At 37.5% G+C, this 27,879-nt stretch overlaps 1 protein-coding gene across 1 annotated transcript in view; it reads right to left on the bottom strand.

The window, feature by feature from the left end:
• Nucleotides 1-27,879, bottom strand: part of MAN2A1 (mannosidase alpha class 2A member 1) — a 210,686-nt gene that overhangs the window by 62,682 nt on the left and 120,125 nt on the right. The window contains exons 11-12 of the mRNA XM_077817304.1: nt 23,916-24,030; nt 20,411-20,478 (exon numbers count right to left, since the gene is read on the bottom strand). Coding sequence (XP_077673430.1) covers nt 20,411-20,478; nt 23,916-24,030 — 183 coding nt within the window. The remainder of the gene's footprint in view (nt 1-20,410; nt 20,479-23,915; nt 24,031-27,879) is intronic.

Below are 27,879 nucleotides of genomic sequence, written 5' to 3'. Positions count from 1 at the left end.
AATATGCAAAGTTCATCTTGAAGAGCTCATGTTGCAGTTGAGTAAACTTAATTTTTTCACATGTTCTCTGCATATTCCCACATTTGGAATAGTTTAGCTACTAGCACTCCCACCAAGGAAGGAAAGACAGGGAGTCCTAATTAAGTGAGGATTGAAGAACCACCCTGACAAGTTTAACGTCCAATCCGGATGCTAGATCCACAGAGTAAAATTTGGTAAACATGTCAATAGAACTCTTTTTTGCTACTCTTCATATTTCAATATGTGGGATATGTCTGTGAAAAGCCAGAGATGCTGCTTTGGCTCTAATAAAGTGGGACTTAATCCCTTCAGGGAGAGAGACAGATGATGTTTTATAGGCTTCTTGGATACATAATCTAACCCACCTGAATAGTGTTCAGATTGTAACAGCCTGATTTTTAATCCTTTCTGCATTAAGTTAAGACATTATCTAAACTCTTCAATTCTGTTCAGGATAGCCAATAAGCTAACAACCTTTGCACATCCTCATGCACAGTCTTGCACAACTTCTAATGCTTCTATTGGGAAATACCTAGCCAGGTCCTAAGTCACCTTTTGCAGTTCAACAGTTTATGTTTGGTTGTCCATACTGAGTAAACTAACAGTTGCATAATCATAAATCCATCTATCAGATGAAACCCAGGGTTCTGGGACAGAGTAACGTTTTGGCTAGACTTTCCTCTAGCCATTGCTGTTTCTGCCAGTTGTCATGAAGGGGTTGGAAAACATTTTCTACTGCATTAGGAGATCTGATAAGCCATATACACTTTTATCATTAATTCACCAAGAACAGGCCACTGAAACCTCTGCATCTTCAATACCATCTACCATAGGATTACCACTTCCACTCAAGCAGTTTACTACATTTCACTAATATGTAGGACCATTAGCACTGACTTGACAAATGAGGTTTCTGACTGCTCCTAGACCCTCATCATCAAGACCAGTGATCCTGCTGATACAGCCAACTCTCTAAGTTAGGCATCAACATTAGTGAAAAGAGCACAACTCTTGCACAAGAATTCTGACAGACTTTGATGAAGGATCTTCCAGCTATGTGCTGAGGATGAGACTGTTGCCAAGGCAGCCTTAAAAACAAAGCTGATGAATCTAACTAGGTCTGAAATCATACACTGCCCCAGAAGTTCCCTGAATCTGTTTCCAATTCCTGTCTTGTGTTTCAACAGTAGCACAGTAAAAGACAACTGGCTCTCACTCCACACCAGCTGTTGAGATTTCTTCTCAAGAACCAGAGCTAATTTACCACCAATTTGAGGCAGCATCAATGCCACCTCTTCAAGATACCTGAACTTATGATGCTGTCAGTGCACATTGCTTTGAGGCAACCTGGGGGGTTGAATCTGTATCAACACCAAGTCCTGGTGCTCAGTGAAAGAGCCTGATTTGCGTTTTTGTTTCAGGGATTGATCCTTTGAAGCAATGTAAGTCTGATCCGAAACAGACTTACTGGAGTCTTCTGGGGAGCTTCCAGGAGGAATTTCTTATTTCCCACAAAATGTGACTACTCTGAATGACGTTTCCAGACAGATCTGCTCAATTACAATGCAACGGACACAGTTGTAATGTTCATCCATGACCAAAACTTTTCTACCATAGATACATTGCTTGAAGCCGCTGAGCTTCTTTCCTTGAGATGCAGGAAGAAAGCCTAAAAAAAGAAAGCATCACTGAAAGAAATGCATCCAAGGTTGACAAGAGATGCAGCCAAGAATCTAGAGAGTGTGCACCAAACAACAAATAACCCTGTGCAGAAAGGAAAAAAAGGGATGACAAAAAAAGAGCCAATAAAGTGTGAACACAGAAAAAGCACTGAAAGGGCAGTGTACATATTTTAGTGACTTACTCTTCTTTATTATATTTCATTATAAACCCAGTTGTAATGGATCATAGAGCAAGTGCCCATGAGAGAGAAAATTATTGTATACCAAAGGAAAGCTAGGAGTCTAGAGAATCAACCTATAAGATTTGAAAAATAATTACAGATTACATACAGATTTGTGGTAATCTTGGAAAACAGCATCTTAATCTGTACATCACGTTACACAGTGAACTAATGCGCTATTACTAGTTTATGAATATTTCTTCTGTAGTCTAAACATATTATAACTGGGACAAGGTTAAACATCCTTATTAAATGCTAGATGCTACAGTATGTGATGCGTACAGGCCAAATAAATCAGTCATCTTGCTAAGTGGCAGATGCTTATGGAGAAAATGTAGAGATAAGGAATTTTTAACCTTCACATATAGAAATGCATTGCACAGAACATCCATTTGTCCACTCGAGGCCAGAAACTAGAATTTCCTGTGTGAAATGCCTTGCCCATGGTAAAATAAAAAAATTTACATTCCAAGTTCACAGACAAATGTATTAATAAGGATCTATCATGGTTAATATTAAAATTCAAGTCAAATATTTATCAACAAATAAACAATTCTTAGTCATTTAAATCCCAGTGCCAACTATGCAGATTTTTCAGGTCATGGCTGAATTCTAACTACAATGCAAAAGGTGTATGTGGGTTTTTTTCATTGCATTACAAGATATACTGCACTTGTGACAAAGGTGTGTGAAAACTTCTCACACTATGATTTCCTAAATAAAAGTATGTGAGGAAGATAAGCCTACATAGGAAAACTGAACTCTTAATCATGATTTTTAAGAGTACATAGATTTACTCTGAAAGTGCTAGTCCAATGATTTATTCAGATTTTGTTAATCACAAATCGTGTTCAAAATTGAGTTATTCATGGATAATGAGTACCAAAATATAAAGAAGGGAAGTTAACTACCTGTCTATGGAACAGAAGAACAATTGCTTAGTCTTAAGAACAAGGAAACTTGTGTGCACGACTGTGTGTGAATGACTTTTCTATTATTTCGCTTCAAACCTTTTGCTAGTTTTTTTTTCCGTGGCCTCCCCCAAAATTGGGAGTTTTAGTTAGAATTTTTATAGGATGGTTGGTATACTTCGTGATCAATAGAAGCTGATGTCAACTTCTCCAATAAGTGGACTCAGAATGTCAAACCCCTGAAGTATGTTGAAGACTTTCCAGGATTGAAGGGAAGGATCTTTGTTTGCATACATTGACCTAATCAAACCCCACTGGATGATGCCAATGACTTTTAAAGGGATAGTACCCTTGTCTGATTCACCAAGAAACTCTTAGGAAAATTACAAGGAATAGGAACCAATCAGGCCATCATCTTCACAACTTGACGTACGAGGAGAAACCAACTGCTTGCTTCTGGCTTTGGCTTCCAGATGCCACCATGCTCTGGACAAGAAGGCCTGTGCTTCCCCCACCCTTGCAGCTGGGCACCAAGGAGTAGGAATCCAGCAAGATGCGGCATCTAAGATCTGGCATCTACAAGCAAGTAACCTCTAGCCAGCCAGCAAACCTGTCAGCATTAACCAACTGAGCCAAGAAAACCACTGACCAATCTTTTCAACCACATACTATCTTCTAGAAATTGAATAAAAAACACAAGAGTTACATCCTGTCGAATATCATCTCTTTTGCTTTTCAATTTTTATTAGTAGAAGGATGTTTCTACTTTAGCATTCTAGCACTTTAAAAAAATCTTCAGCAGGTAACTGGTAGTAAAAATGTGTGTGCACACGGGCATGCAGGATCCATTGTCTGCACATGGGGAGTGGGTAGAGATTGGGCACCCATTCCACACTTATGCACACACACACACACACTTTCACTACCAGTCACCTACTGAAGGTTTTTTTTTTCCTTTTTTTAAATAAAATATGCACATCTGATCTTTTAGATAATGAGATTATTTAACATAAGGCTGTTTTAGCTGTTTGAGAAGCTAAGTGCAATTCTCAAATTCTGCTTTAATAACGTATACCATATAGACCAGGGAACCAGAATCTATGATCCAAAGACCATAAATTCTCTGTTATAAAAACCAAATTACCAAACAAGTTAATAAAAGATTCCATCCATAAATAATAATTGGGATAACAAGAATTCAGTCGTCTTCTTAGCGTACGCGCAACATGCTAATTGGCACGTGACCAGGATTCATCACTGAATTTGGTTCACTGGTTGGTTCATTAACTTTCCCGGCTTAGGCCACGTATTGACAGGGAGTGAGAGGTGAATACTGATCTATTCCCCCCAAGAATTCAGTGATTCAGAAGGACAGAAAATTGAAGCAGGATGAAGCTGACATTTTATGATTAAACTGATTTTTCTTTTAGCCATCAGTAAAGAAGGGGCAGAATGATTAATTTAGAAGTAGATCTAAATATTAAAGGTTAAGAAATAAATTGGCATTACCTCCAAAAGCAGTATTGACTGTCAGAATTCTGTGTAATGTATAACAAGGGTGCTTAAAAACAGTGATTTTGTGGACAAGAAAGAAAATGTTTCATTGACATTTAAAATTTCTCACCATTCAAGCAAAGCGCCTCCTAACAAGGTCTCAGATCATGCCCCCTAGATCTGTGCACAGCAGGAAGTGGGGTTCAGCCACCTCCACATCAGTCTTCTCCCTCAGACTCCATAAGATCTGAGGTGTGTGTGTGTGTTGCACAGGTGGAAACTGGGCAGGAAACAGGTACACTGTTTCTCCCTTTAGCCTTATGGACACACTCTGGTGACAATAGCACTAACTTGGGTAGTTCTCCCCAGAGCAAGCAGCTGGCAGGAGGAATTCAACAGAACTGCACCACCAGGGAACAGAGCCAGTTAAGAGATACAGAACCTCTGAAGAGAGAGCAGTAACCTTCTGCTGATTCTATAGAATCTGCACAGATCCTCATGGATCTGCCAAATTTGGAGGTGGATCCGATGGCCTTTTCTTAGGATGACAAATATGAGGACATCTCCACGAGGGAATAGTTTGAGAGTTCCTCCCCACAGAGTCCCCTCCCAAGAGTTAATGATCAGGGCCAAGAAGAACAGACACATTTTCAAAGAGCCAACTATTCACTTTTGCATTTTCAGAAATTCTGCTGTTAGTGAAAGAACAGAGGTGTAGCGTAGATTGAAAAATATAAATATCAGAGGAGATTCTTATTTACTCACTTTAAAAGAGTTAACTATTTGCCCTTTGACACATGCCATGGAAACAGAAATAGATTTGGGCCCTGTGATTCAACAATGTTATATGACCTTTCTTGAACAATATCACTCTATACAAGCAAGATGACATTATAAGAAGAAATTTAGAAAATGTATTAGATATAAAAAATTCTCATTCTTCTATTGAGGCCTATCCTCCACATTAGTCAACTACTTCAGCCAATTATCAGATATGGAACACCCTCAAGAAAACAGCACTCACAGTGAACACAGACACAATGGCACAATAAATAAGAATGATGAATTTTCAGAGAAAATACAAAAAGCCAACACCAACCTAAGACAACATTTTCTATAAATGTTATGCACCTACTAGATATTCCAAATACAGGTACTTCCTGTGATTCTGACACAGTCCCAGCGGCATTTATATCCTATTCTAGAGCACAAAACTACTCTCTCATTAAGGATTAAATCCAAAGGCACTATTTTAAATTTTTCTTTTACCACAAAGTTGTGAAGTGTTCTGAAGTCCAAGATGGGCTTGAAGCCCCCTGACTTTTTCAGGATCAGGAAGTACCTTCACTAAAATCCTTTCCTTGTTCCTCTTGTAGTGCAGGCTTTATTAATCTGTATTTAGAAGGGAAAAAAAATCTGATTCAGAAGGAAAGAAGATTTGAAATATGCCATATCACTTCAGTCTGTGCCCTGACAGCCCTGGACTAACTACAATGTTGCTTTAAGCAACACCAGAAGAAAGGCTGAAGGAGAAGACCAAACATTGCAGCTAAGAAACAGTATACAGTCATCCTGAGATACTGAAAGGGAATATTCTCTACTTCCAAAAAATACTTTAAAATACATGCATATGGTCCACAAGGTTCCATTTTTCGTAACTCTTGGCTAGGATAGTTATTTTATCTATGAAGAGCTCATATTTCAAGTTAAAGTAGTGGTACTGCAGTTCACAAGCCATTTCCATAATAAACCCAACTCAACTTATTTGCAATGGGTACCAAAAAGTTGTTCCTAAGAAGATGCAGCATTCCTCATTTTTGATATTATGGTCTTTGCCATGGCAAGTGAGATATCATTTGTGAGTGTCTGAAAATGACACCTTCATAATGCAATGACTGCACTATTGTTGCAATCAGAAATAAGATAAGCTACAAAACTGTTAAAATCATAGAATCATAGAAGTGTAGGACTGCAAGGGACCTCAAGAAGTCATCAAGTCCAGCCCCCTGCAACGTGGCAGGACCAAGTTAACCCAGACCCTCCCTGACAGGTTTGTTCAGCCAACCTGTTCTCAAAACCCTCCAATGGTAAGGATTCCACAATCTCCCTTGGAAGTCTATTTCAGAGTTTAATTATTCTTATAGGTAGAAAGTTCTTCCTAATATTTAACCTAAATCTCCCTTGCTGCAGATTAAGCCAGTTACCTTCTTGTCCCAACCATCCTCTTTATAATAGCCCTTAACATATTTGAAGACTTATTAGGTCACCCCTCAGTTTTCTTTTATCAGGATTAAACATGCCCCATTTTTTTAATCTGTCATCATAGGTGAGGTTTTTAACATCTTCCTTCAATTTTGTTACTCTCTTCCGGACTCTCTCCAATTTGTCCACATCTCCCCTAACATGTGGCGCCCAGAACTGGATATATACTTCATCTGGGGCCTCACCAGTGCTAAGTACAGCAGGACAATTACCTCCTGTATTTTATATACAACACTCCTGTTAATACACTCCAGAATGATATTACTCTTTTTCACCCCTTCATAACATTGTTGACTCATGTTCAATTTGTGTTCCACTATAATCCCCAAATCCTTTCAGCAGTACTATTACCTAGCCAGTTATTCCCAACTGTGTAGTTTTGCACTTGATTTTTCCTTCCCAAGTGAAGTATTTTCCATTTGTCTTAACTGAATTTCATTTTGTTAAATTCAAACCAATTCTCCAATTTGTCAAGGTCGTTTTGAATTCGAAACACTACATACAAAATCTTAAATTTCAATTCAATTGTAAAAAGTTGCAAAGTTAAACAATTTAAAACAATGCGTAAACTAGTTTCTGCAGTGTAATTTTGAAATTGTAACCACAGCAGAAAGACTATTGCAAAGCAACTAAGCAAATTAAGTATTCAGAACAGACTATCACTACTGCATCAAAAATAATAAGAAACCAATACCTAAAGGACAAGTATAATTATATACAACCATTTCATGTAATAATGGTTTATGATAAAGATTTGAAAACTTTTAGAATGTATTATAGTACTTGAACTCAAACAAAGGGATGCACAGGCAAAATTGAATATTCATAGAGAAATAAGAATGCTTTGGAGTGCAATGAGTCACTAAAGAATAGATAGGCTTTCCTGTGGAAAAACCAGTATCAACTCTGTTTCTCAAAAATGAACCAAAAGCGAGTCTTCACAGTGATTATCTTTCTTGTCTTTATAGGTCAAAATATGTAATTTTCCTCTCTATTAAGTGAACTGTTTTTGGACTTTTGATTTTGGTTGGTTTCAACAAACAAGACTGCCCCCTCAAAACAAAATGCACATACATACCCTGATCTTATTTATCACTTAGTTTCAGTATTCCAAATAAGCTGTTAATAAAATGACAGTTACTTATGCAAATTACATGGAACCAACACGGAGGTCATGGGGTAGAGTTTATTAAAAAAATTAGCAGATATGTTCATATAGTAAAAAGTACTCGTCTTATCGAAGACTTTTTTTTTTAAACACTGAAGACAACCATCTTTGGTTTTGTTCATTTTCAACTACCATTTCTGAGAGAGCTTTTGGTGTAAAAAAAAAAAAGCCTAATTTCACGCTTACATGCTTGAATATAAACTATCAAAATCAATACATAACATGAGCTGTCCATCAATTTCAGTGTTATAGGAAGAAGCGAAGTTGATTATGTCAGAGAAATTAAAAATGCAACTATTTAATCACGGTAATTATGCTCATAAAATTCCATGATTGTCTTAATCCCTAAAATATTTGAACTATTCTGATGTGATCATTTAGTCCAAACCTATAACTAAATTGTCATAAAAATGCAAATACTTTTTTTGGAAAAACATACTTCTAATGGTCCCTCTATCCCGCTTGTCTGAGGATAAAATAAAAGCAATAAAAGTCAGTGAGAAGTTCTACTTTAAAACAGCTGGCAGGATATAATCCTTTTTGCAACTGTTACTACAATTTTATCCAAAGCAAAACTCCAGCAATATTTCTAGCAAAATTCAATTCTAAACTAGTTTGTTATACTAAGGAAGAAAATTATAACATTTTAATTATAAAATTACTTTGCAAAAATATTTACAAACTCATAGATGACCGGTGAGGTCCCAGAAGACTGGAGAAGGGCTAATGCAGTGCCCATCTTTAAAAAAGAGAAAAAAGGAGGAGGCGGGGAACTACAGACCAGTCAGCCTGACTTTGATACCAGGAAGCTATGAGAGCAATGTATAAAACTTTCAATTTGGAATACCTGGAGGATGCAGGGGTAAACACTAGCAACCAGCATGGATTTATCAAGAACAAATCATGCCAAACCAGCTTGATTTCCTTCTTTGACAGGGTAACTAGTTTGGTGCATAGGGGGAATGCAATGGACGTAATATACCTGAACTTCAACAAGGTTTTCGACATAGTCCCACATGACATTCTAATAAGTAAGCTGGAGAAATGCAGGCTCGACAAAACTAACATTAAGTGGATACATAATGGGTTAAACAACCACAAACAAAGAGTAACAATTAATGGAATGATGTCAGATTGGAGGGAGGTCTCAAATAGGATTCCACAGGGATCTATTCTAGGTCCAGTGTTGTTCAATATCTTTATTAATGATCTGGATGTAGGAATAGAGAGCATACTCAACACATATGCAGACAATACAAAGCTAGGGAGGATAAGTGCCAGCACTTTGGAGGATTGAGCTAAGATTCAGAGAAATGTTCATAAATTGGAGAACTGGACTATAGACAACAAAATGAAATTCAACAAAGACAATTGTAAGGTGCTACACTTGGGGGGAAAAAACAAACACACAAAAACAGCATAGAGGATAACTGGCTTGGTAGCAGCACTGCTGAGAAGGATCTGGGAGTTGTGGTGGATCACAACCTCAACATGAGTTAGCAATGCAATGCTGTTGCAAGTAAGTAAGTAAGTAAATAAATAAATAACCAAATGCCATTTTAGGTTGCATTAACCAGAGGCATAGCATGCAAGTCACAGGAAGTGATAGTACTGCTCTACTTGATGCTGGTTAGGCCTCACTGGAGTACTGTGTCCAATTGTGGTCACCAATGAAAGGATATGGAGAAACTGGAAAGGATCCAGTGGCGAGTGACAAAGATGATCAAAGGGATGGAATGCAAACCATACAAACAAAAACTAAAGGAATTGGATACAGTTAGTTTGGAAGAGAGGAGATTGATGGGGTCTTCAAATGCTTGAAAGGCTGCCTTAAAAAGATGGGAAAAGTTGTTCTCTCTTGCCACAAACAGCAGGACAAGAAGCAATAAGTGCAAACTACAGCATAGCAGATTTCGATTAAATCTCAGGAAAAACTTCATAACTGTAAGAACAGTAGGACAATGGAACAGATTGCCTAGGGAGCTTGTGGAAGTTCCTTCTCTGGAGGTTTTCTAAAAGAGGCTGGATAGCCATCTGTCTTGGAAGGCTTAAGACACAACAAATCCTGCATCTTGACCGGGGGTTACACCAGATGACCCTTGTGGTCCCTTCTAACCCTGTGATTCTATGAAATTCTTTGCAATTTATTAACTCTGTATAGTTTATATACAACACTAGTATTCTTTTTTAATACTCATATTTTACATGCTAGAATATCACAATAATTAAGGAAGTCAAATGTTATTTTTATTATGCTAGTCCAAGAAATTATTCCTATACAGTTTATTTTATTTGTATGTAGTTATAATTATCATTTTATCACTTATCTCAGATTCCATGTAAAAAGGTTACAACATTTATATGGTGATCAAAATACACTCTTATTCAGAACTCTATATCCTTATAAACCACTTAGGAGACTCATGTAAACTTATCCTATACCTGAAAGATGGGCAACACAAACAGGACTTGAAATTAGACTTGCCAGGTTCTAAGATTATTATGCCTCTGGGTGATGTTTTAATCTTTGTAGTTCAGCAAGACACCCAATTTTCCTATAGCACTTCCCACCGCAGCTTTCTCAACCTTGGCTCAAGTCCTCAGCCCAGGCTTTCCTTCCTGTCATTTCACACTACAAGTCTCCTTTACAACCAAGTTACACTTCTTGTGCATATATTCCTTACCACATATTATATGGATAATGTATCCTTAGCATACATTACAATTCTGTATTCTGACAACAGTAGCAAAAGAATCTTGTCAAGTGCTTTCTTGAAAAGGTAACAGCAACTTCACACTGACATTTTTTCCAGAGATACTCAGTGAGGTTGATTGGCTGACCTACTGTCCAAATGAGATCAGAGTGGAGATGAGAACTGATTGGCTGAGTATCAGTGTGAAAGATGACTGATGTAATATTTGAGGGCTGGGGAGAACAAAGAATCAATTTCCTCAAATGAAAGTATGTCCACCATTTATTACTCAGGTTTGGAAAATGAACTTCTGTTGTGTCTTTATTTGCTGCTAGATACTGAGATAGGAGCCGTAACCAAGGGTATTTTTTTCAATTTGGTCTTGGCAAGACAACTGACCTTGCATTTCAAGAAACAGACCTCACTGTAGTTATGCATGGCTTCGTCACCTTGAGTCTTTTCTAATACAATGTGTTCTACATAAGGCTAAACTTTAAGACAACTTGAAAAATTCAGTTAACACAGAACGTTGGCCTGCTTATTAAGAAATATGTCTCAAAAATATTACATCTATGCTCCATGACTTGCAGTTATCCATTTCATTTCTGGATAAATTTTAAAAAGTTTGGTTTGATCCTAGAAAACCTTGCTATTTGAGAGCTAGATATGTTAGAGACTACCTCTCTTCCTGTGATATTCTGACAACTTCAATGAGATAGAGTGCCTGAGCTGACATCCCTTTGATTTCAATTAGACGAACAGAGGTTCCAACCTACCTGAAGACCAGTGATGGTTGACCTCCTGCCATCCTAGTAGCAGGCTCCTACATGAGAGTCCCCTGTTACCACTACCACAGGCAGAGGTTGCACTGTGGGACAGGGTTTCCCCCTGTGGGTTGTGGCTCAGGCTGCAATAGCCCAATCCTGTTTTTCTCTATTAAGAAGCCCTGTGATAAAGGTCAGATGATGCAGATCCTCATTTGCTAGGCCTTGTGAATCCTGGAACTACTTCAGAACAGTATATGATTGGTCCTACATGTACTTTGATATATGCACATAAGATTGTTACTTTAGTATATACTACTTTACATGAATGCTTGGCAGTTATGAGAGCTGAACTGACCTCTGTTTTTCCCAGAGTTATCACTACTCATGCTAAGCTACATCTCACAATACCCTACAGTAGCACAAATGAGCATTTGGCTTAAGCCGACAGGAAACTAGTCACAATCAAAATACCTTTGTTCTATATCTTAGTACAAGCCAAGGAGGTACCTTCAAAGGCCAATACCTGGAATGCTAGTATCCAAAATAAAGATAAGGAACAGAAGAGAACAAAAAGGAAAAGAATTAAGACAAACTAATGGCTTGGGATGTGGTCACAATGTGACATTATCCTTAAAAAAGACTGTGAACCCCCCATCCCCCGCCAACTCTGAGCAGAAGTAATGGCTATGAGAAAGGCTGTTTTCATAGACAAATGTAGAAGGGAGCAGGTAACCACAGGTTCAAAAGGGAGGCTTCATAAGGTATCTAAGTACCAAGTGGAGGTCGCAAGTGAGCGTAGGGCATCTGATTTGTGGAAAGTTTCTCAAGGGATTGGGGAATCCTCATCATTGTAGCATGAGCGAAGATGGAAAAACCCTCTGCTATATGATGGAAGGTTGTAATAGCTGTCATGTGTACTCTAATTCTTCTTAGAGACAATCTTGTCATTTTTAGCTCTAGGATGTATCTGATAACAGAGAGGATGTAGGTGAAAGATGTCTGAGGCCACACCAGTGATTGAATCTCCCCCACTTTTACAGGTAGGTATTAGGAGTGGATTTTCTTCTGTGCAAAAGCACTCTCTTTACACATCCTTAGAACAAGTTGTTTTTAACTCTGCAAACCATCCATCTGCCGTGCCTTGAGTCGAGGAATCTTGAGGTTGAAGGATCTGAACTCCAACAAAAGTGAAGGCATCCCCCATGGAGTAATGATCCAGACTGCCTCTAGAGAAGAACTGGAAGCACTACTTGTTCTTGGCTGTGGAAAACAAGCTTATCTGCACGGCACCCCAATAACGAAACAGGTGGTGGAGTGTAATGGGATCTAACTCACTGCTTCAGTGCAGAGGGAGGATGATCTCGTTCTCCCTGGATGGTGGTTATAAATATGCATGACAAGTTTTCTGTCATGATCTTCTAGTATTTGCCCCTGATTAGTGGAAGAAAATGGAGACAAGCATTTCAGACTGCTCTTGAGTTCCATTAAGTTGATGTGCAGAGTGGACTCATGAGGTGACCACTTGCCATGAGCAGTGTGCAGGTCTATGTGAGCTCCTCATCCCAGTAGGGATGCATCTGTTATTACTGACATTGGAGATGGTTGTGCAAAGGCAACCCCTGTGCAAACATTGTGAGGGTCCTTCCACCAGTCGAAGGAATTCCATGATCGAAGGCATTGAGAGTAATTTGTTCAAACTGTGTTTGCTTGGCAAATAAACAGTTCTGAACCACCCCTGAAGGCAGTACATGTGAAGTCGGGTGTGTTTTATTGAGCAGGCAATCACTGAAGTATGGGAATATCAGAATTCCTTGTTTGTGAAGATGAGCAGAACCCTGTATTGAAAATGCTCTTGACCCAGAGTGAAATATAAGAATTTTCTGCTGGAGGGGTGGATTGCTATATGAAAGTAAGTATCTTGCAGGTCAAGGGCCAAGAACTAATCCCATCAGTCCAATGATGGAATTGTTGCTGCAAGAGTTATCTCCAAAACCCACCTGCCCATAGAGATATGTCCCATTCCTGGCAGAAATGAGACAGGAGGTTGCCAAAGCAAGGGAGACATGTAGATTGTTGCAGCAAATAAGTGAGGATGGTAACTCAGCACCTTGACCACCCCATAAAAATTGATGTTTCAAAGTTGTAGGTTGTGAGCTTGATGCCCGAGAGGTAGATGGTCTCCTCTTCTGGAACCGTTGTCTCTTACGCTGGGAATTCCTAATGTCTCTGGGAGAAAGGAAGCTGAGTGGGAAGAGATCTCTGCACCATCTGGGACTCACTAAAATTTCTTTTTTGTGCAGGGGTGTAAATTCCCAGCGAAAAGAAGATGGTCCTAGAGTCTTAAGTTATGCACGGACTCGTCAGTTTTTTCAGCAAATAGCTTCCATCTGTCAAAAGGAAGGTAATCAACTTTGGACTTCCCTCAGAAACCCTGAGAGCTAAAGCCCTCCTTATGACTGGGATCGCCTCACAGCATGAAAGGCAGTGTTTAAAATTTGGAGGACTGGGCATGCCCTCCCAGCATTTAAGTTCTCCTAAGGTGAGAAAATAAAGAGGAAAGGACAACGGTCCTTACACTAAAACTATAACAATATATATGTATATATGAATAAAAAATTAAATATTTTAATTTTGTTTTAAGTTATAGAATTACTACAACTAACTAATACAAAGCCAACACTAAAGTACTAACACTAAACTAGCTAGTTAGATAAGAGAAAAAAATACAGTTGAGGTAAGCTCAACTCAGACACTGCTGAGGCTCCATCTCAGGGCAAGGCAGTTGAGAGGAGAGATAGGGTGGTTTGCCCACAGCTCTTTATAGCCACTGTACAGAGCAAAAGACTCTATGGGGTGCATGTGTGGGCTGAACAGGCACTGCTACCTAAAATCTCTGACCAAAGGCACATTAAGTGCATGCGCACCTAGAGTGGAGCACCCATAGGGACACTCATCTTGAAGAACAACAAGATGCTCCTAACCAAGTTTACATCACATGTGGTCCCAACTCCTTTCTTTCCTGCCTGCACAATAGATCTCTGGCCATTGTTCACTGTCAGCAGACTTTTAGATAATTTAACACTATTTACAAAAATTACATTTTAGTTTTTCATTTAGATCATTATTTATTGTTAGTATTACTGTTGAGAAAATAGTATTTGGTCTCTCCTCGGGTATCTGCCTTTTGGCTGATCTGGAGAGGAAGCCAAGATGTCAGCTACAGATAAATATTGTTGTTTGTTTTAAACGGATGTTCTGCTAAAGAGTGCACACCCTCTGCTGCTTACTAAAAAACAGTTCCTTGGAGAACTGTTCCTCATCTCTTTCAAAGGAAGTAAAATAAAACCTTTGCACACAAGCCATGTCACTAATCATACAATGACAGGTGTTTATATAAATTACTTTAATAAATTATAGTAAGTTGAGTACTTTAATAAATTATAGTAAGTTAAAATAGGTTGTCATAATTTCAAATTCAAGTTTAAATAGATTTAAAAAAATTAAAATGTACCTAATTTAAAATTTAAAAATCTTGTATTTTTTCTTAATCCTTGATTTTTATCCACCCTGCCTGGCACCATCAGTGTCTGAAAAACTAGGATTTCCTCAAAGCTTTGATCACAGAACTAACAACCATCCTTTATACCAAGGGCTTTTGTATCAAGGCAGCTTTCAACACTAATAAATCTCACCAAAGAAGCTAGTGAGCCAATGAAGAATTCAGTCTTAGCCAACAAGTACTGTGTTTACAAAAAATCAGTATATACAGTTGCTGTAAGGGCTTACTGCAGATTGATTCCAAACAAAGATATCTCACCTCGACCTGAGAATAATGTGTTCTTTCCTTTTGGTAGAATGGTTTAAGGACAAGAACAATGAAAGCCCATGGATTGGTAGTTCAACTCTTATTATAGATCTATGAAGAAGGGTTCTGGTTTATCACGATAATGTTTCTCTCACATGACAAGTGTGCCTCCTCTCCCATCCCACTCATATACATGCCATTATTCCCCTTCTTTAAAGGTCTATTTGGATATGGATTTCTTTTTTGATTGTGAAGTTTTGAATGCCTTTGGGGTTTCCCGCTGGACTTCTCCTTCAGTACTATGACACAACGAATGAATTATATTGGTCATATGTCTTTTGAGACCTGTCTTGTTTGTTTACTCATTTATTTAGATAAAAAGCATGTATTCCAAGATCTAGGCACCTGCACATCATTTCAAAATCCATACAGAAATTCTAATTTATCAGTATCTATTCAACTCCACAACCACAATAAAAAGCTCTTACCTGCTCAGCATATTCATACCATCAAACTATTCTATAAAAGAAATCCTGAGAAAATAGAAAGGCTTTACAGTGTGACCTCAAGTTCAAACCATGACTCTGAAAAAGGGAGTGAAGTCCAGAGCTGAATTATATACTAGACTACACTTTCATACAACTTTCCTTAAACAGGAAATCCTTTTTGTATAGAAGAAAAAAAAATCTCTTCTGGAATTTAGGCCTGACTATTTTAGAGTGCCAATACAAAGAAAAGTATCTTCAAAGGCCCTCAGCTCCCGTATCTGCTTTCTAAAAAAAAAGAGTTCACACCACAAAAAAAAGCAAGCAGAAGTACATACATATGAAGTATTCCTTCAGGGAATGGAGAGTAGTTCTCTCTGTGCAGCAGCTGCTCCCTTCCTAGGAGATTGTACTCTTTATATGTTCCTTCAGAAAACTGGATGCCACAATCCCGCCTCATTCCCTTGAACTCCTGTGGGTTCTAGCTTTCCACCCCCCATGTAAATGGCTTCCTAAGAATGGGGGAGAACATAACTACAAGGGCATCCTCTTGGACTCCATAGAATCTGTGCAATCAGTCACAAGCCTTTCAGTGCCAACAGCCTGCTACCAGCCCAATGCTACTGAAATCTGGGTGTGTCATTCCAACCGTTGTGGCATCACAAAATAAGAGAGATGACCTTTTACACATTACTGATATATATAAATAGCTATGGAAGGAAAGTACAAAAAGGTAGGTTCATTGAAAAATGAGAGAGAACTAACTAATAATTCAAATGACAGATTTTGAATTCTTTTTAAAGAATTCTAGCTGAATTATAAGCTTAGGTATTATCTGTAACTATGATAATGATTAGAGAAAAATTCTATTTTTCAATATGCCAGTTTTGTGTATAGTCAGCTTTCCTGGCTCTCCTAGTTAGTTTTCCTTGTTGTTTGTGTGCATCTTTTACAGGCAACAAGGATGAGAAAACACATTTTTAAAAATCAGTTTTAGTACCTGAAATTACATTTAGCTCATTTTAGAAACTGACTAGACTTCTAGTTGACACTTTTATATCTGTATTAAATAAGAAAAATAAAAAGTTGGTAAGGAATAAAGAATCAGTATCAATCATCATTCATTACAAGCAGATACAAGAATGATTTAAAATTTTGAACATATAAATTTATTAGCTCGTCTGGATGAAACCTAAGGTTTAAAAAAATGCACTGAATGCTAACTATTTTTAACATAATCATGCGCCACACAGAGGCACTGGAAGACCAGAGAAAACCAAATATAGTGCCAGTTTTCCATTAGGGAAAAGAACAATGAATCTATCTTTGCTAAAATATTGGAACACATATGAAAAGAAAAAAATGTACTAAACATCTACAGGATAACAGACCGTGAATAACCAGCACATATTTATAATTAATACATTATTGATCAATTATAAAGCATCTGGTAACAGTCAAGAGATGTAACACAACTGAATTTTACTAAACCTCTGATATCAAGTCTTGTGATAGAGGACGTCATATTATACATGACTTTGAAACTGATATGGAAACAAAAAAGGGCCAGAGATGTAGCTTGTCAAACAACAGGATGGCAACACTCCTCTTTAAACTCTTCTCCTTCACTTCTACACCTCTATTTTCTTGCCACTTCATTACCTCATGAGTAATTTAGATTGCATGCTCTTCGGAGCAGGGGGCATGTCTTGTGTCTCTATGGCATCTAGCACATTTTTGAATGGCCAATGAAAAACTAACATTAACAACATTAACCCCTTTGACTAGGGGGTTGGACTAGATGACCTCCTGAGGTTCCTTCCAACCGTGATATTCTACGATATTCTATGAACACAGAGCTATAGTACAGCTAGCTGATATTACTTCTATTCTGGACAACGACCAGTAAGAGATCTTTCTAACTGGTTAGAGGGAGTTCAAAGAAGAGCAACAAAACCCTGGGCTAGTGGAACTGATTTAAGAATTAATACTAAAAAGAAGTAAACAGGTGTATCTTGGCTAATACACAACTGTGGCTGGAGACATGAGTAGTTCAAATATTTGAAATGCGCAAATATCAAGGAGGGAGAAATTATTTAGAATGGTATACACAGGAATAACTAGGAGTAACATGAGGAAATTAAGTGAAGTAAAATGTAAGATGTATATATGGAAAAATTTCCTCTGAGAACTTACCTAGTTCATGGCAAGCTGGGGTTCAAATCTACCTACATTAGCCTACTGCACATTATGTGTCTGTGTGGACCCTGCCACTGCTCACTAGAAGTTACAGAGTGCACTTTAATTTACTCCACTTTGAAATGGGAGTGGATTAAAACGTACCAGGGAAGTTTTACCGAGCAGGAGAAGGGTCCACACAGAAACTTAGTGCACAGCAGGCTCGTGCAGGGTAGATTTAGCTTGTGGCAGGCTAGAGTGTAAGTGTTCGTATAGACAAGCCCTTAGTGAAATCTAATAGGCTTTTGAATAGTCTCCTAAAGGAAGTGGTGGAAACTCCATCAGTTGGCACATTAGAAAAGAACCTGGACAAAAAAAATGTACTCTTCAAGCCATCCTAAATTGGCATGGAAACGAGCTGTATGATCACCTGATTTTTTCTCCCATCTCTAACTTCTATAATCCTCTCACTGTGGAACTAGTTTGTGGGACATGCTGAAAGAAAAAAGACTGATCAAATCAATATATAGCTAGTTTTTTATACTTTGTGCATCACCATAGTAAGTAAGCACCTTACAAAATCTAACAGAAAACACATTAAAGGATTACTCCTTACTCTCCAGCCTCAATAAACCTGGGTTTTATCAGGTGTGCTTATTCTTTGGGGATTTTTTTATTTCTGGGGCAGGAAGGGGTGGCAGTTTTTGTTTGTTTCACTGTTTTGATAAAGATAGACCAGGTAATGGGCTTTTATATTTTGATATAAAGATAGTGAGAGCAAAGCCATTCAAAGGATCTTGCAGTGAGTGAACTGAAATGATAAATTACGTAAAAATATTCATAGTCCTTTTTACAGGTAGCTAGAAGACCAGTGGTTTTCAACCTTTTTTCAAGTTTGAATGGAAATTCAACCTATGGTCCACAGACTCGTACCATAGAAGTCTTAGACTGAAAACTGACGGAACAGAATTCAACTATAAATGTTGCATGCCTCAACACAGATTTGACACAGCATGAGAAAGGGCACTAAACTGTGGGCTTCTATGGTAACGACAACACTTCTGGGTTTTGACTCGTAGCCAGGAATATTCACATACGTTTGATTTATCAGAAAAACAGAATGCCTTTTCTGCAACCTGAAACTTTATTTTCATAGTCACCTTTTTTGCAGACCTCTTAGACAGTCTGTGGAGCCCCAGGGTCTGCTGACCACAGGTTGAAAACCACTGTACAAGACTATGGAATCTCTACAGGTCATCCCAGGAAGTATTACTGCCTTCTAAAGAAGACAGAATGGGATGTAACAACTGTCCACTCTGGGGTCTACCTTAATAATATTTTGTTGAATCAGTTGGAAGGATAAATCAGGTATCCAGAGTAGTACAGATACGATTTAGTCTTGGAAGAAAACTGGAGGAAAATAGCATCAATAAAGCAGCACTGTTTCAGCAAAGGACACCAACACAAGGAAAGGGTTGGCTTTAACAATACTGTCATATTTCTGCACTGAATAAAACTTGCATATCAAATCAGCATAAACTGTCAAGTGCTCCTCAATGAGACAGGCTACATATGTTAGCTCAAAACTAAGAATGTATCAAGCTATGGAGGACCAGGGTCTTCTGCAGCTCCATAGGAACTGGACTGCAGTCAATCTTTCAAAGATTTTGATTAACCAAAGCGTTGATTAACAAGGTTTAGCTATAGCTGTCATTTAATGAACTCATAAGTTCTGCTGGGAAAGCCAACATATCTTACAAACTGTAATGCCGCAAGGTTCCCCTACCTGTTCTAAAATGAAAAATTAAATGTGAATACTATTTAAACTCTGCTGCAAAAACAAAAGGTTTGGTTTTGCCTTTATTGCTTGTTTATTTATGTCTTAAATCTTGTGTTAAAAAAACCCTAACAAAACCTTAGAATTACTCAACTCAGGCACACAACTGCTCTTATCCATCTGTTTCTATTACTGTTACTTTCATTCTCCTTCCATATTCCCTTTATTTGGCTGTTACCCCCATCTGCTGTTTCAGATTAAACTAGAGTGTAACCCATTTGGAGCATGGATGGGACTCACAACATGTGTCTGTACAGCATCCATCACAATGGGGCTCCAATCCTGATCAAGTATAATAATAAATAATAATAATGATAAATGTAGATTTTTTAAAAAAATAATGTTAATATGTTAGAAAGTGCAGTAATAAAAGAAAACATTCCAGCTTTGCAGTTGAAATTTTAAGGATATGAAATTCAGCATTTAGCTATTGTGTTTCTCCCACAATGCTAACTTAGCCACTTTGCACACACATATTATTTTCTATTCTTATTTTCCTTTTTAGATGGAAACTCAGGTACTGTTGTGCTATAAATGCATGTTATATTGTATAATTACTAGGCTAGCTGTAGCTGAAATAGTAGTATGAGAGAAATATTTAAATCTTGGAATTTTTCTACTTGAATGCTTTATTTTGCAATCTTAGCATTCCATTCATGCTAATTTTTAGCATGAATAAAGTGGGAAACTCCCATTGTGCAATTAAAAATGGGTAATATTTTTAATTTTGGAAAATTCAACATGAACTAAAATTTTACCAAAACTAATTATTTTAGAACAAAATAAATTGTACAAAAGTTAAAAACACTAAAGAAAATAAGTGATTAGCAGAAGAGACATTGCTATATGGAAACTTTCAAATACTGCGTATTAATGCATTATTTACCTTGGCTGTATACTCAGCTTTATAACTGTCTTGCGTGGCAGAGAATCTTGTGAGGACTGAACATCATCCTACAGGGAAAAAAAAACTTTGAATTTATATAGATATACATAGATCAAACCAAAAATCATACATTTCAGTTTTAGAAGAACCAACACTTAAAAATGCACGATCTACATCACACCAATAGCGACTTCCAATGAAACCTAATTTACCACAATATGCAGGAAGACACTAGTCACCACTTCACCAGATAATCATCTCCAAACCTGTACTTAACAAGAAGATTATGAACATACCTGTCTAAATAGATTTTAATAGAAAGGAAAAATGTATACTTATTCATCCAATTTGAAATCATTGTTCCCATTAAGTCATTTATTGTTATACCCAACCTTCACGCTCACTGACACCTACACACGTTTCTACAACTGTGTACTAGACATTCTAATCACTAATATAGCTGGTGTGGTTTACAAACAATTTCAGTACGTTGAAATTAACTTTCTATTGCTGGAGGTTTACCCTCTCAAGCACTATAGTCCTACAGTTTACTTGCAGAAGCCATAGGTTTACTCTTTGTTAGAATTCAACAAACTATTCTCTCCCTGCTCCGCCACCCAAGTATACACACACACACACAAAAGAAGAGGAGGGAGGATTGTGTGGGCGTCCAGATAAATTAAGGTTTGGGGTTTTTTTAAACAAGATGTTGGTTCATCAGCAGGCCAGTATATGTCAGTAACAGTGTAAGTTTATGCAGTAAGCACTTTCAAAAACAGGTTTATTTCCTAAACTCCAGAGTCTCTCTATAAAATGCTAAGACTGTTTGCCTGTCCTTGCACAAGGAGTCTTTATATAGCTACCCTCTACCATGGGTACAACTCCCCCTTATGATCTAGTCACCCTCTAACGGTCACAGCCTAAAGAAGGTAAGTTTTTGTACTACTACATAAGCAGTAACTTTTGTGTTACCGCTAGTAAATCATTAAGGGTTGTGGCCTACAGCTCTCCATTTTGTCTAAAAATGTGAATGAATATAATAAAATAAACAAAACACACCTCTTCTAACACTGACTTGATAAGTTCACACCTATAGGTTATTTATACTGGGAGTAGCAGCCATTATACTTAAAAATAGTAAAATAGCTTTCATTAGAACTCTCTAATTTCAATTACTCAGAATATTCTCAAAAATTCACCTCTATGGCTGAAATTGTCCATGTCTGGTTTTTACCCAAAGTTATTTTCTTAAAGGTCTGAGTAAGAAATGCTTGGAAGAGATGCTCAACTAGGATCTGTGACAACCTCTCTTTTTGCATCCCTCCACTGGCTCCCCCTTCTCTATCTCACCAAATTTAAATGTCCTCATTTTGAAAGCTCTCCATGGCATATCCCCACCCTACCTATCATTTCTCATTTACTATCAAAATGTTGACTCCCACCTCCATAACTCACATTTGTTACATTTTCAAAGAAGCACCCTTGTGCTTTTTGCCTTGCTGCCCCTCATGCTTCAGAGAAGCTCCCATAAAACATCCACACAGCTACCTTATTATCCTCCTTCAAATCACTCCTTAAAACTCTGAATTTCCGTGATGTCTATAAAAGAAATTTGACAACGGTTATGCCACTGGTGTGGAGAGACTATTGCCTACCACACTGACCAATACAGACTCATTGTTTCCTTGTACTCCTTGTGTCTCTGTATCCATCAGTTGTCCCTTGTCTGATAAGATTGTAAGGGGGGGAAACCATCTTTCTGCGCTATGTTGGTACAGTGCCTAGCACAATGGGGCTCTGGTCCATGACTAGGACTCTTATGTGTTATGGTAATAAACATACTCCTTTACTACATGACTATAGAAGAGTAATACTGAAAACTCAGCATGAGGCATGAGCACAGCACAACTGCCCTGAAATATAATTCAGGGGAGGAAGCAATTGCCTGAAGTATATGTAACAATTAACTGTTTAAATCCCTGAATGCACTTCCAGATTACATTTTCTTTCCAGCCAGCAAAAAAGCTTAATACATAAGTAATGATTTTGGGAAATCTGTGTGCACAATTTGTGAATCCTGGGTTAGATAATAAACTCTGTATGTATCTTTACCAAGTTGCAAACTTCATTTCAAATGTGCAGTACTTTTTGCCTTCTCTATGGTCTGTTTGCCCCCATCTTGGACTGGAATTCCACAGGTGGGTGGCAAAGGTCTAGTAAAAGAGAGTTGTTACGTGCACAACCATTGAAATGTAATCGCTCTTGAGAAAAGACTGGCTCCCAACCAGGAGAGCTGGTTTATCAGGGGAGAGGTTACCTAGCTCCAACGCGAGCCCAGATGATTACATTGAAATTGTAAAGCCCTGTAGCCCAAGCCCTCCAAGCCCAAGTCAGTTGACAAGGGCCAGCTGTGTTTGATTGCACTGTGGACTTGCCCTCAGGGATCTAGAAGCTGGATTCCTCTCTCAGCAGAGTAATGAGTGCCCCATGAGGATGCTCTTGATTGGATCTGTGATGACATAGATACTGACCAAATTAATATGTGCCTTAAAAAGTTCAAGTAATTAAAGATATGTGAAAATAAAACTGTGTAAGTATATATGAATGAAAACATATTTCAAGATGTTACTTATGCACATTGCTGATTGTAGAAACATTTTCATGTATTATATTAAATTATTTAAGCGTCATATGACCATGTAACTAGAGACTGCATTGTAACACTTATGTGCAAAGGCACAGACTTAAGATGTGTGTAACCTTAACTATGTTATTTCCGGTCTTTAAAGTGTTCAACAGGGCAATTTTAAAATATTTCTAACAATAACAAAGGATTTTGGTATGGAATAATATAGTTTGTTAAAAGAGATGGACTAAAAAAATTATAGTATTTGCTTTTTTTAAATTAAATATATTCCTTTAGTGTGTTTCTCTTCTGAAAAGTGACTTCAAAAATGGCCTGCAGGAACTTTGAGCTCATTTTTCCTCAGTGGATTCCCATATCAAATTCTCTCAATTTACAAATAAAAGTATGTCTGTTCTATATTCCAATTCTGCAGATTCAACCTGGGCTCAGATTCAGAATGGGCTCTTTCTTTCCCCTTCATCATCATAAGTAATTATGACCTACAAGTCAAGTTAGGCCTACAGTTACACTTGTGCAACCTCACTATCATCAATTTTCACAAACAACAGGTATAGATAATTGGATAATAGATAAATTCTGTTGATGATGCACATGAAACAGAGTCCAGTACACTCACTTTCAGCTATGTAGGTTCTGCAGGGCCAACTGCAATAAGTAGTAAAATCTATTTTTGCTGTCAACACCACCTGTAATTCTAACTACATACAGAGACCAGATCTGTTGAGTAAGAAGAGACAATCTTTACATAGTTAATTTTCAGAGTAGAAGTTGAACTTCTCCACATCATTCATAATTAGTCTTAAAAGATTATTCATATAACTTTTAAAAAATACAAAAACGATAAGTAGGACAACTCACCATCTTAAGGAACGGAGTTGATGGGTTATAGATGTAGGTATCTTTGTCTTTTAGGATAAGAATATGAGCAGAGTCAATGATCACCCTCTTCAAATTCATTAATGAGTGGAAAAGCCTGTTGATAAAATTTTCAATTGTTACTAGTTTTGAGATTATATGTTTATAAAAAGCCATTATAAGACCCTTGGAAAAAAAGGATATAGAAATATTATTAACTATTAAACGTATTGCTTTAGCTGAGTCTAATTTTTTTATTCTGACCTAAATTTCCAACAATGACCAGTTATTTTGGGTGCCCAACTTGAGATACCTTGAAAGACCCTAATTTTGAGGAAATACTGAGCACTTGTCTCCTGAAAATTAGACCCTTACTTTGCCCTGTCTCAATTTGGGCACCCAAAAATCATCACCATCCTTGCCACACTATCAGAAGCATATGGAAGAAGACAAATGGCCCCAATCATCCCTACCCTGGGCTCTTGTGTCTAGCTCTTTCATATTTAGCTGCAATAATGCTGCTTCAGCCATTATTGTACTACAGAGCATGCCTTTAGGTCAACTTCTCCATCTCCATTAAATAAATTTCAGTTTACTTAGCATGTTACTAGTCATTCTTAAAAGATGTCCAAAATATGTCCAACTTTCTTAGGTACTACTTGCCTTTTATGTAGGTGTGTCCATTCTAAGCCATCTTTCATTACATAATAAGTTCATTTTACTTTGGATAGTCTATGCAGACAACTGCACTGAAAGCTGTGTCAAATTTGCATGGGATAGAATTATTTTTCCAGGACTCTGCTCCATAGAAGATGATACTTAAGATCTTTATAAGCAGTCAGTGTGATGTTTTTGCTAATCACACTGGACTTCCATACTGCATAAAGTTTTTTAAATACAGCACTTGTGTTACCTATTCTGGGCTTCATATCGAACACGTAATCAGCAGTATCGTGAATGACGCTACCCAGATAAGCTTTTTGTTGGTTTTCCCAGCTTCACCTTCCCTATGGGTGCTCCACTGTAGGTGACTCCACAGCAGTACCGCTGATGGAGAAATGGGGCTTCAGATTCAAATCTATAACTGATGCTAATACTGTGGAGCCAAATATGGCATGTGATGATGAGCATGGATAATATTTTAAAAACATATGGGCAGATGCCCAAGTTTCTGCCCTGCATATTTCTGATGAAGGCTACAGAAGTGGAAACATCTCATGAAAGGAGTTTGGACTCCAGACAGGGATTGAAGATTGTGGGCATTATAGCAGTAGTTAATACAGTTTGATATCCATTTGGAGAGTCTCTGATTTGATATTGCGGATCCCTTGGATCTCTCTGCAATTGAGAGGAACAATTTAGGATAGTGGTTTTCAACCTGTGGATTGCCGACCACTGGGAATCCGCAGACTATGTCTAAGATTTTCAAAGGGGTCTAACACCTCCATTCTAAATTTTTTAGGAGTCCTCAAATGAAAAAAGATTGAAAACCACTGTTTTAGGAGATTCCTAAAGTCTTTTGTTCTATCCAAATAAAATGTCAAAGCTCTCCTGACACTGATTCTCTGTTGTCACGGTGAGGCTTTGGGAAGAAAATATAAGCCTCAATTTGCTCTATTAATGTTTTTTTGATAGAAGTAACGGCTTGTCTTTATCCAACAACTATTCAGTCATCATTTTCTAAGGCTGTCCATGCACTTTGACTCTTGAATATTTTGATGTGACTATTAATTGTTTAGCCTGGGTATTCACTTTTCAGTACCTCATGATCTTGCATTACGTTAGATGTCATAACTCCTACTGTAAGGCAGAGAGAATGCAGAATAGCACAGATACAAATATGATGCTGGAGCTGATTTTTTGTAGAATTCATTTGATCCTCTTCTCCTTTGCACTGAAGAACTTCAGAATTTATCATGCCATGATAGGATGGCTTGGGAAAAGTCTGTAGAAGCTGCAAAAAGTCTTTAATGCTGCAGACAAATCATCATCACGTATCATGCTGGAGGACTGCTTCTTTATGCTAACCATTTGAAGCAGGAAGCATGCACCCAAAGATGTCAACACTGCATTTATTATGGAGACTCAAGATACTTCCATTTTGGGGAACCATACAAAATCTTAGCTCTTTGGACACTGTAAAGTTAATGAATTTGCCTATTTTGGTATCATAATTTCTTTTGGCACTTATTTGCTCTCTATCATCTTCCACAGTGAAGGGGAAGGCATACTTCCTACCTGCAATACAACACAAAATATTTGCATGGTCTTACTGTTCCCTCACTCTTGTCTGTCTAGTTCTAACTTTATCTTCTTCTGGTTATCTCACTGAACTGTTGAGGTCCCCTTTGGATTATGCTCTGGAGAAAACAGTCTTTCTTGGGTTTATTCTTTGTATCAGAGCCTTCCCAATTCCTCAATCAATTACATGCTGGAAGCAAAAAGAAAAGGAGTACTTGTGACACCTTAGAGACAAAAATTTATTTGAGCATAAGCTTTCGTGAGCTACAGATCTTTCTAGCCTTGTTAGATTTTCTTTTTTAATTTGAGATTTCTACTGTTTATCTTTTCCTCATCTCACGGAATAAAGAGCTATTTTCATTTTGATTTCTTATTTTTCATTACTAGGGCAATGTCCATTTATTTTAGTCTGTCTCAGAGTAACCCCATAACTGATGGATCAAGATTATCCAAGCTTGTCAATCAGACTTTTTTGCTTTGCCTTTTTCTAGTAGATCTACATATGTGAGAAGAACATTAAGCCAAGATTTTCAAGCATAGGTACCGCAAGTTAAATTTCTAAATCTGCATTAAGGCATCTAAAGAACTGGCCTGATTTACAAGAGTGCTGAACACCCGGCAGCTCCCATTGACTTTAATGCAATTACAAGAAATGCCAGAACCTAGTTATAGCCTAAAGGAACAAGTGATGTTCTAATTAGAATGCCCATAATCCCTTTGACAATCAGTGAAGAATTAATTTATAGGCATCCATAGCAAATCAAGTGACACTGATAACACCAAGAATTTGAATTTAAGTGATCTGTTAGAAGGGTGCCTCATTTTTCTTATATTATAAATAGAGATAAAAGGAAGTATATAATTTATATAATATTGAACTCTTTCACATTCCATGCTTTGGAGAATTAATGCTAAATTGGGACTGATCCAGCTTTCCCTACCTTCCAAATGGCACAGATACACATGGAGAGCAGATAGGAAAGTTTGGAGGATTTTTTTTTTAAATATACTCTCTGAATGTAATAGTCAGAAACAGAAGAGTGTTTTAAGGGCATTATTTCAAGCATTGGCTTATTTAATATAGTATTCTCTCTCTATTAATAAGACATCCATTCAGCAAGTTCACCAGTACCTACTTTTCATATTTTCTGTACATAAACGCGTTCTGAATGAATCATTCATTCATATAGCTATAGGTGTGTGTGTGGTGGGGGTGTTTTAAAAGCAATATCTCTACTTTGCAACTACTTAGGAGAATATTATAAATTATTCTATCAAAATATAGAGAAAGCAATTCACTTCCAAACTTGACAAAAAATTAATCTACAAATGAGCTAATAAGCATAGTAATAAGAAAATGATGTCCCAGGTTGAAGATAGGAAGTTATATAGTGGGAAAGACTAAGATAATCACATAATACCTAGTCAACATCAAGTTTCTTGATCAGTGCTTAACAGTGGCAGAGACTTAATGCAGCAGTACCTAGTTTTGCTTTGAATGATAGCCCTGTGGTTAAGGCACAAGCTGCAGGCTTTATCTTCAACCTTCCTTTAAAACCCCTGTGCACATTGTAGCCTCTATGTGCCTCAATTTCTTACTCTACAAAATTGGGGAACTACTTCCCTACTTTATATGGATATGCTGAGATAGAAGAGAATATATAAAATACAAAGTAGCAGTAATATTTTCTCAGTGGTATATATTTTGGTAGCTATATTAAAAATA

Source organism: Eretmochelys imbricata, chromosome 5 (genome assembly GCF_965152235.1).
Source record: "Eretmochelys imbricata isolate rEreImb1 chromosome 5, rEreImb1.hap1, whole genome shotgun sequence".
Taxonomy (NCBI): domain Eukaryota; kingdom Metazoa; phylum Chordata; order Testudines; family Cheloniidae; genus Eretmochelys; species Eretmochelys imbricata.
This window is presented reverse-complemented; position numbering and strand designations above follow the sequence as displayed.